At 38.8% G+C, this 11,057-nt stretch overlaps 1 protein-coding gene across 1 annotated transcript in view; it reads left to right on the forward strand.

The window, feature by feature from the left end:
* Positions 1-9,057, forward strand: part of LOC119729753 (unconventional myosin-Va-like) — a 69,458-nt gene extending 60,401 nt beyond the window's left edge. Inside the window, 7 exon segments of the mRNA XM_038202480.1 lie at positions 815-942; positions 3,365-3,436; positions 3,599-3,684; positions 4,713-4,887; positions 5,187-5,226; positions 5,229-5,344; positions 5,346-9,057. Coding sequence (XP_038058408.1) covers positions 815-942; positions 3,365-3,436; positions 3,599-3,684; positions 4,713-4,887; positions 5,187-5,226; positions 5,229-5,344; positions 5,346-5,426 — 698 coding nt within the window. The 3' untranslated portion in view covers positions 5,427-9,057.
* Positions 9,058-11,057: the final 2,000 nt, after the last annotated feature.

Genomic DNA, 11,057 nt, shown 5'->3' on the forward strand with positions numbered 1-11,057 from the left:
CCCCCCCCCCCCCCCCCCCCATTTTTGACGTGATACAACAAAAATCAAGTGTAGTGTTGTGGAATAATTATTACTGCAGCTCTTTGCTTTTTTCTCCTGGGTACTGTAAAACTTGAAGCACTATCTTCACAAAGTTTTGTGGACTTTTGCATGGGAAAAAAGGCTTCTGGAATCTTTGGCCCTTTGAGCGCAGAACTTGACCCTTCCTGGGCCCCAAACCCTCAATCTACCCCTCCCCCACACCCACAGGTTTGTTAAGGTGAAACTCGGAGAAGGTCCATGTTGTTCTTGGGCGACTTGGCAAGATGTTATATGAGTTCAGTTTCATCATTTTTGTTCTTTCCTCATGCAGACAAAAATGAGAAGTAATGCCATTTTTGCAGCAGCTCTAAACATTTTTGAAAAAAATAAAAACAGAATGTAAACAAATTTACAAATCTTCTACACAAAGAGTCAGTTTGTTGAAGGTTATTTCTTTGTGAAAACCATCAGATGGATAAAGAAAATCAAATGTTTTTTACATTTGCCTGGTGTAATACTGGTATTTTTTGAGTCATAAATTCAGATTTTCTAAATAGCTTTTAAGCCCGGTTCATAAATAGCTTTTAAAGCCCGGTTCATACTCGTGGCAAGTATTCGCGCTGCGAATTCGCAAAAGTTGAACATATTTCAACTTGGGTGAATTTCGCAGCAAATGTTTAATGGCGTCAAATTTGATTCGCATTCGCACGAAGTATGAACCGGGCTTTAGATTACTCGGAAACAGTAATACTTCACATTTATTGATATTTGACTCAATTTTTGTTTTCTTCAGTTCCTGCCATGCTGGAAAGTGACGTCGCCGGTCTGTCCACCAAACCATCGGGTCTGAGGGGCCGTAGTGCCAGCGTGTCAGTCGATCACGACAGCCAGAATTTAACCATAGAATCCTTAATCAAACAGGTTGGTCAGTGTTCTGTGTGCGTGAACGGTAGATGGTGCTTTGTGAACATTATGGAGAGCTCTAGTAAGGGGAGACACAAAGCATGCACATGATGGTTCGCAGGCGTACCGTACTGTGCACAACTTATTTTATTTTGAATGTGCACAAAATCGTGGCATCTTCTCATGAGTGTCAGGCGGAGATGCGCTTGATTGTCTTTCCCAGTGGTCTCCCCTGACTCTCTCTTCGTGACCCTTGAGGGGGTACTTGTGCACGAATCCACCACAGAAGGAAGGTGCAATAATATTTTGAATTTAAGTGCTAACTTGCTCAAATGATGTGGTATGTTCTGAGGTTTATGACACAAAACACTGTAATGTGGGCCACAAAATTTCAGTTGTGTTAGGGGCCATTCAGAATTTTCAATGTTTTAAAATTTCGACTTTTTTTCCAAATTATTTTGACCCACCCACCCACCCCTAATTTCGATTAATAAAAAACTGAACATGTACATGTACATGCACTTGCATGTACAGTGTGTACATATACTTGAACATGTACATGTACATGTATACCCATGTACATGTACATGTGTACCCATGTACATGTGGGTCTAGTTCAGTGACGGCGTGAAGTTGTCGGTCTTCCTCTTTTGCAGTGGTGGCCTTCAGTTTTCTTGTGTTTTGCCAGCTGATATGCTGTTTGGAAAGACAGGTTGCAGTCTAAGAAGCCACAAAGATGACCGTGGTTTTGTCATTTTTTGGATTAGCCCCATAAATGTGGCCAATTTACTGGACTGCCTCTGTAAATAAAGGTTACACTGCCACCATGTACAAAAACATGTCGAACTTTGTCAACTTTTTGTCACATTTAGGCTTAGTTTGTAGTTTATTTTTGCTTTAGAAGCATACTCACCCTCTTTATAGTTTTTATAGCGATTGGTAATCGACACCCGCGGCGTGTTATAGAGCCGATCTAGTACACCAGGTACCCTGCTGCAGTGGCGTAGCCACCGGGGGGGGCGTGGGGGGCGACCGCCCCCCCCCCCCCATGAAACCTTGTCGCCCCCCCCCCACAGTCGCCCCCCCCCCCCCCCCCCCCAACTGAGATTTTGAGTTTCTAAAAAAATTATCATTGATCTACATGACGCCATGGGCCCTATTATGTACTACAATGTATCTTTTGCTTAGAAAATATTGGTTAAAGTGGTCAGAAATTGCCTCAGATAGCACCACAGAGCATTTAGAATCCAAAATTTTTGGGGGCCCTTAAGCGGGCCCCGAACCCCACGCCTATAGCTCAGAATTCTGGTAGCTGATTCAATGACTCCAACCTCGAAAACAATGTTCACAATATGCCTTTAGCTGAAAAACCCTCGAAAATTATGTTTAAAATTATTATCTTTTGTGCTAAGATAATTATTGGTTAAAGTGGTAAGAAATTGCCTCAGATCACACCACAGAGCATCGAAAATCCTTTTTTTTTCGGGGCCCTTAAGCGGGCCCCGAACCCCACGCAATAGCTCAGAATACCGATAGCTGATTCAATGTCTCCAACCTCGAAAACGATGTTCAAATAATTATCTTTTGCCAAGAAAATATTAGTTAAAGCATGGAGGAAAGTCGTAAGAAATTGCTTCAAATCACATCACAGAACATCTAGAATCCATTTTTTTCCCGGGGCCCTTAAGCGGGCCCCGAACCCCACGCCGTAAGGGCTTTCCGCTTCGCGCTCGCATCAGTAATGATCAAGGTATTCCCCCCCCCCCCCACTTTTGAGAAGCGATTGACGCCCTGCTTGACGCCCCCCATGAAATGTTCCAGCCTCCCAGCGTCCCCCCCCCCCCCCCCCCCACTGAAAAATTCCTGGCTACGCCACTGCCCTGCTACCTCTGCACGGCCTAACCGCTAGAAACGCCCGGCATCCAAGTCTACTGAAAAACCACCTCCCTCTCATGCCACAGTGGGTCTATATACACGTACATGTACATGACGTACATGTACAGTACATTCAGGGGAAAGAAACACGCATCGCGATATCGGAACGCTTGCGCGTTGTTCAGGCAAGTCAAAAGATCTATTTTTTTTTTTTTTTTTTATCCTTTTTCCATGGAAAGTGAATTTCGATTTTCAATTATTTAGCTTGACCCACCCACCCACAATTTGGAAAAAAGATCGAAATTTTAAAACATTGAAAATTCTGAATGGCCCCTTAGCAGTGTTTCTTAAAATGTGGCTGTAAATTGTTGCCATCTACTTGAACATCCATGAAAAATTGTTCGAGTGATGGATTGGCTAAAAGGCTAGAACTGGATTGAAATCCACTCGTGGATTTTTTTTCGGGTGAACATTTTTTTTTTAGTTCTGACTGACATTCCTTGATGGATTTTTTCGTTACTTGATTTGTTTGATTTCTAATTTCTTTATTTTTTTTTATCTGCAGCTCACCACGTTCCTAACAGTAATGAATAATCACGGCACGGACCCTGAAGTCGTCAAGCAAGCCATCAAACAGGTATGAGACTTCTCTCTCCCTTTTTGTTGTTGAAAATTGACCTTATGTGTCCAAGTCCTGGAGCAAACTGAAGCACAAATCAACTTGAAGAAAACGAAAGATGTATTTCTTCTATTACATTTGTTCAAATTCATAGTTCCTTTTTTTCTGTCGTTACCGTAGTCCTTCTACTTAGTAACCGCCAGTACTATCAACAACATACTGCTGAGGAAGGACATGTGTCATTGGTCCAAGGGCGTCCAGATCAGGTAGGTCAATTTAACCATTGGAGAAATCTCCATTTCAACAAATCAGGAGAAATACTCACAGCGCTCCAAGGGCTTCAAGATGTACATCAAACAAAGCCTGGTTCACCCTCTTTTACTTTGTTTAATTTTTGTTTAGGTTGATATTTCCTTCCAAAGATGACCACACTCTAAAAGTAGTCAAGAAATCATCGTCATTTTGAAACTAATCCATCCATTCCGTTGCAAAAGTAGAGCAGTTCCCAGTCCAAGTTTAGCCACATTTTCTCAGAAATTGTAGGCCTAAATCTTGATCAGAGCTTAAACCCTTACTTGCTACAAACCCTCAAGTGCAAGGCCCGCAAAATTCTTTTTAAAGAAAGAAAACTTAGGGTATAAAGTTGATAATTTTATTGTCTCCGTTGTGTTCTTGAAAGCAAAGTTTTAATGTATGCAGTAGGTTCAGGAAATATAAGTGTTGTAGTCAAATACTTTTATCCGAGTACTAAGTACGGCCGAGTACCAAGCTATCGGGTACCACCCGCATCCAGGTACTTTGACCCTTGAGAACAAGTACAGGTACCCAAGTCTAAAGAGTTGGACCTTTGAGTACGAGTACGAGTTCTTGGACCCGATCCCACGCAGACGCTGGTCACTCATTGTACATAAAGACAAACCGTGTAGTCTGCGCAAAGACCGACACAAAGGATCGATCTTCTCCACAGCCTGTTACTATTCAGTAAGTATTGATAAAACGGAGCACGTGCGTCTCCAAGTGAGGAGATTTTTGTTTCATTCAAAACTAAAGTACTCAATTTTTCCCCGAGTCCTTATAATCGATGATGGAGTACGATGTTGAATAGTCGAGTCATAGTACTTTGCTTCTCGAGTACGAGTGCTGTGAATTCGAGTCCAAGTATTTTGATATGCGAGTGCGAGTGCGAGAATTCTCAAAAAGTAGAGTTGTACTGGAGTTGTACGGAGTACGAGTACTGCAACACTTAGAAATGCTGACAAAAATGTTTCAACATGTTGATATTCCTTGGGCTTAGGTACAACATGAGTGAGTTGGAAGAGTGGCTACGGAGCAGCAAACTCTACGATCACAACATGGAGGAGACGTTGGAGCCCCTGGTCCAGATAGCTCAGCTGCTTCAGGTCAAGAAGAGAACGGAAGATGACGTCAGGCTCATCAGCGAAACCTGCACGAAACTCACTACAACGCAGGTAGGTCTTCAGTTTGTCGAAGACTTAAATTTGATAGAAAATTCAGGACAGCAAACTAATAAATTGCATTATTGAAAAAACTAGCACCTAGCACATAATGATAAATTAACAGAAATAGAAACCATACTTTGAAACCATTGTATTAAACCAGAAATTGCCATCTGGTGAATTTGGTTATTGTTTTCATCGGTGCAGGGCAAATCCAAAACTATTTTTCATTGTTACTTTGTGAAACCAATTCAAAGCACCAATTGTTTTTGCCCCCCCCCCCCCCCCCCCCCCCCCCCCACAATTTACAGGTCGTGAAGATCCTTAATCTCTACACACCCGACGAGTACGAGAAAAGACAGAAGTGTCTTTCATCCGCAAGGTGCAGGGCAAGCTAGCGGGAAGGATGACGCCCAAGAAAGATGCACAACTCCTGATTGACACCAAGTACACGTTCCCTGTCACCTTCCCCCTTCAACCCATCCTCCGTACTGCTCAATGAGATCACCATTCCCGACACTTTCAAATTGGACTGCGTCAAGCGAGTATGAGGGAATTTTCCCACGTGTAGTTCGTGATTTCGTCCTTATTTTGTGCATTCCGTAACTTTTATTCCTAGCCTCATGTTCAAATACCATTTTCCCTCCTTTTTTTAAGGGGCAAGCGTCTTCATTTTGGATTTTTTGTTGACTTGTGGTCTGTCATCTTTAAACTATTCAAATTTGTCTTCTTTGATCCATTGTCTTCATTGACATTCTTAAATGGGTACCCATTTGCAGATGGGAAACCAACAAAATATTGTTCTCAAAAGCATGTTGCATCCAGCTAGATTGCATTCAAAGTCGAAATCGTTTAGTTCAACCACAGTAGTATCCGTTGGTCGTAACTTGTACTGTTTTCAGCTGGTGAGGAACAGAGTTAAAGTGGACAAAATAAGGATACAATGCTACAGATCTATAAAAATATAACCATTCAAAATTTACTTGCATATAGAAAACAGACCCCACTACATGATTCCATTTCCACTCACGCCGGTGGGATAACAAAATAATAGTACATGTATATGATTGCATCAGGCAGTTGCAATACTGACAATGTCTTTCACACCGTTCTCTTCAGTAGATTTACAATTCAAACTTATTCTTAAAACCAGATTCGCAGTGTGTTAAAATGAGTGTGTGCAAAGTGCTGGGGCCAAAATTGGAAGATTTAAAGTTCTTTACCAGGTTATAAAAGAAAATGTTGATTGTAAGTTTAGTTTTGCAATAAAAGAACCGCTTTTTTAGGTCCAGTCTGTACTGATAAAGTCTGATAAATTGACAGTGAATTTCTCATCCGAGATTTTTACATTGTTGTATTCGTGTCTCTGTTGTTTCCATTGAGGCTGAGAATTTGGTTCAATATTTCATCGAACAAAAGTAAGTTTTCGTGATCTTGAATGACAAACCAGAAAGATGATCTGTGCGGTTTCCACTGCGGAAGGTAAAATAAAATAAATCCACAAATAATCAGTGATTCGTTTCAGTCAAAGTCGTTAGAATCACAAGGAGGAAAAAGCTTTGAAACAAAAGAAATGGAAATTCTCAAGGATTTTTATGGTTGACAAACGGGTCGCGTTTAATCAAGGTATTACAAAAAACATGAGAGGATTCTTCTGTGGGACGAACTTCCAGTTTTTCATGGATGACATTCTTATATTTACCTTACTTTGTCCGAGGTTAGATTTTTTAATAATGTTACACAGATAATGAAAACTGCTCTAGATATGCTTTCATGAGGTGATTTTGTTTGGTCTTTTAGGGAAACGGAACTTTGTAAGTCAGTTATAGGATGCTTTAAAGAAAAAAGCGACCACCTCGGTCGAAATGAGGACTAAGTCAAAGTTTAAATAAATATTTGATGTACAACCTTTTAACCTTCCTGCTGTCTGAACAGTCACAGACAGTCAAAAATTAATCCTCTTCCCCTGCCATGCCTTTTACACAGACAAGTCACTAACAGTCGGATCATATTTTGAGCAAGCACTTTGACTAGTCAATTCAGTCAACAGACAAAAGCATGCAACTGGTAGGCACAGCTGGCTTATCAATCACCTACAGTCAAAGCATAGCTGTATCAAGTTACATAAACAGTCATAGCCAGTCAACCCTGCATTAAGTAGGCTGGGAGCTCTTAACTTCTGAAAACAGTCACTTGATTGATTTTGACTGAAATTACAACTTGGCACAGAATGTGTGTTTGCGTAGGAGGGTTAATATGTATCAAAAGTTGGTCCCTGTATCTCCATAAACCGCCCTTGCCTGTTACTCCTTATACCGCCCGAAACCGCCCCAGCACTTTATTAGTTATATGGATTTATCAACTAATACAGTGTATTACAATGTTACACATGTAGTAATGTGTTATATCATGACTTACTGGAAGTAGACAATTAAGTGTAAGCCTCACATGGTTGTGGTTCAAATCGCGGCATCAATTTCTTCAATGATTTTTAATCACATGAAGAAATTTGGGTCATTTTAAGACTTATTCCTCATTTTGAAAGAGTGGGTCCAAGTTAATTTTCACTCAATGTTTTGTATTATACACTCAGTATGTAGCTGCCCTGTACATATATTATTGTTATTATGCATCGTGTAATTAATAAGCATTTTTTTGTGTATACATTTTGTCAAATATTACCAAATGTTTCATTTGATTTGTTACCGACATATTTGGTGAATTGCAAGAATTATTTTTTCTACTTATAAGCCAAATCAGTGTTGCACATTGAATTTCATTTTAATTGCGGGGAAAAATTTAAGTTTATAAAAAGTGGTGAAGTAATTCGTATATTTGCTTTGTAGCCTAGAGGTAATTCCCAGATAGCTGTGCTATTAATTAGGAATATATAATTCAATATTTTATTAAAAAAATGCGAGGTTGTGGCAGTAATGAAAAGATGATTAAAAGATAAAATATGGAAAAGGGGTTGGAAAACTGGTGCCCAGCAATTTTTCAACATTATTTGGTGTGTGAAATGGGAACCAACCTAGTGTTTAAAAAAAAATAATAAATAAATAAAAAGGTGATAAGTCAACAATTGGTGTATAGATTGTGTATACAAATTTAGAGCGATACATATGAACATTTGCTTCAATGTAAATAGTAATATTTGTTATAATCATGTTCAAATAGAGTAATATATTAATACTACTGTTGGCCATGATTAAGTTAGATAGTTTGTAATTAGTTGTCTGAAAAAAAGGTAATGGAAAAAAAGTTTTCATTTTATAACTTTACAGTTGAACCTCTCGGTTGTGTCTGTTGGTTGATGTAAATCCTGCTTAAAAAAAAGCCACAAATCTGATTGGTCAGTCAGATGTAATGCTGAAAGCTGATTGGCTGAAAGAGTTAATATAATAATGCCCTCCATTTTGGGTTTGAAGCGTGCCAATGATGCTATGAAAAACACAATTTTGAACTCAAAACTTTTTTTTAACGCAAGCGCATTCTAGATATTTTTTTAATCACTCAAAAAAGAAAAGAATTTATTCACGAAATGGTACTTATTCCGATCAAAGAATTAGAGGTATGTTGCATGTTCTTTTGTCATGTCGAACCCGCGATCAGGTAGATCCATGTAGTATCAGTCGGAAATAATATTAGTGGCTGTAGCAATCCACAAAAAAAACCTATTTATGACAGATTTTAATCATACATATAAAGCTGAAATTATTCGTAATACAAACCGCTATACCCAAGTATAATTGTATTTAAGTTATGCAGATGAAATCATGTATTCAAGCTCATTATTTGTAAAAGTTCCGTAATTTGTTTGTCAATTCTCCCAAAGGTTTACATCTGCTTATTGATCGCAGTAGCAATTACGATAGCGAGATGTATCCACTTATGTTTTTTCGTTCAGTCATAAAGAATATATTCTTTAATGTATATGTGTATGTCTAGGTCTAGTTCCGAGATTTGTCAAGCTTATGTTCCGTTTTTTTGTACGTGTATTTAATCAATCCTTTTTAAGTCGTTCAGTTGAGTATACACATGTACCCTGATAGTTATATAATAATCGTTCTTGTAAATTTAATTGAAAGAAGCCTAGGTATTGAGTACACTGTGACCGACTTCCACTACAGATTATGAGATATCGCTGATTGCTAACGGCTGAGGCAATAAAACGTTCCACAGTAAAACTGATGTTAGTTTTTTTTCACTTGTCCATTTTCTTGCTGCACCCACATTGAAATGAACATAAATATTCAATTTTTCTTTTCTGATTGTCCTCCCCTTCCCCTCCCCACCCCCCCTCCCCGAAAAACCCACACATACACAACAACTTGAAACTTGTACATCAAAAAAAGGTGTATACTTCTAAAAACCAAATTTGACCTTAAAAGGCACATAATCATTTCTTTTCATGCATTTGTTCGTTTCCAATAATGTCTCAAAATCCGAAGAAGATTCTTCAAACCCTAAACCCGTTGAACTTTAATCTCAGTGAATATTACACTTTTCGAGAAAACAGTGAAAAAAAATGCACAATCTTTTGATCATGAAACACGTTTTCATCCGAAGCACTCTATTTCCAAAAATCCCATTAAGAAAGTTAAATATCTTTTTCTGTCAACTCTCGGAACAAAAGTTACCAGTGAAAATCTTACTGGACATCTTTTTTATTTCGCCTTATATTGCCTTTATTTGCTGAATACCTTTCATATATTTTGTTCATATGGTAGTTAACAGTTGTAAAGGTAAAATTGCATTAATAAACTCAACACCCATTGAAATCAATGCGCAGAGCAACATTGTGAAATCTGTTTTTAACAAACTCACTGCAAATTTTGCCTGCCAAAGAGAATGTTGTATCCTGATGCCCCTTGTTTCCATCAGATAGCCTATTATCTCAATGACCGTCAGAATCGCAAAAAAAATGTTGAAAAAACATGAATCTGGGACGAAAAACATTTCTAATTTTGTAAAATGCACTCGGAACCTCCATAGAGTATGTGGCACTTGGATACCACATTGTGGAAAGATTCCCATATCTGGCCATCAGTTGTCACCCTGTGCACAATTAACCGTATGAGACTGGTCTGAACATTTCTAAGTGTTTTCTCAGTAAATGCTTCAAATATTTTCCCTGCTAAATTTGACTTTTTTGGATATATTATCACTTTCTGATAGCTGATAGGTCACTGAAGGAAAAATTTGTGATGGCCAGTGTGCAAATCTTTCCTATACATTATTCCAATTCTGTGCCTATCAAAATCCCCCAGCCCGTGCTGCCCCAGGTCCAGTAATAGCATGTTTAACGTCCCCGTCCGTTTCCTTTTTGGAGACCGCCTCCTTTCTTTCTTTCTTTCTTTCTTTTTTTTGAAAAAAGAAAAAAATGATACATTTTAAACAGTGACATCAGTTTTGCCTCTTTGTCTGTTGCATCTAGCCCATTTTAAAGCTGGTATGTCATTTCGTGAGTCCAAGTGGTGGCCATTAAAAAAAAAAAAACCTGGCTGCCATCTTGAAAGATATCCCGGTCGAGGGGGGAAAAAGGGCCTTCTCCTTCCTTTTTTTTTTCTCAAAAGGACAGGACGCTAATCATATTTTTTTTTCGGCCTTTCTAGACAGTGTAACAAATATCATCAACTTTGCTCGTATACGTACCAGTCTCGCCCATAAGGGTCCCAAGCTGTGGAACTCCCTTGATGTTTGTATAAAGAATATATGGAATCTTCCATTATTTAAACAAAAATATAATATATATCTATTCATATTCTCACAGGGTTACAAGACTTACTGTCCTTTCTGGTTTAGTTTTATTGTCTTATTGTATATGTATTTTGTGTTTAACAATACAACTTGTTAAGGTAATTGTTAATTAATATTAATGGGGATCCCTACTCGACAAGCAGTTGCTTTATGGGGACCCCCATCCATCATATCCGTAGACACTAATTATGTGGAAATAGAATGAATGAAGGAATGAAAACACAAGAATTACATTTTAGTTTTACGACGCGCTCTGTCCTGCTGCGATATTCCCCACAAAAACAGTCTTGTGACGTACGTCACAATATCACTGGTAACCATGTTACCCTGGTTATTCGTTACCATTCAAGAACCTCTCAGGGCGGCGCGGGACCAGTTTATGTGATCATCGGGGAATTCCCCGTAATAGCTTGAACTTCGCA

The sequence above is a fragment of the Patiria miniata genome, unplaced genomic scaffold (genome assembly GCF_015706575.1).
Source record: "Patiria miniata isolate m_02_andy unplaced genomic scaffold, ASM1570657v1 HiC_scaffold_21, whole genome shotgun sequence".
NCBI classification, from domain to species: domain Eukaryota; kingdom Metazoa; phylum Echinodermata; class Asteroidea; order Valvatida; family Asterinidae; genus Patiria; species Patiria miniata.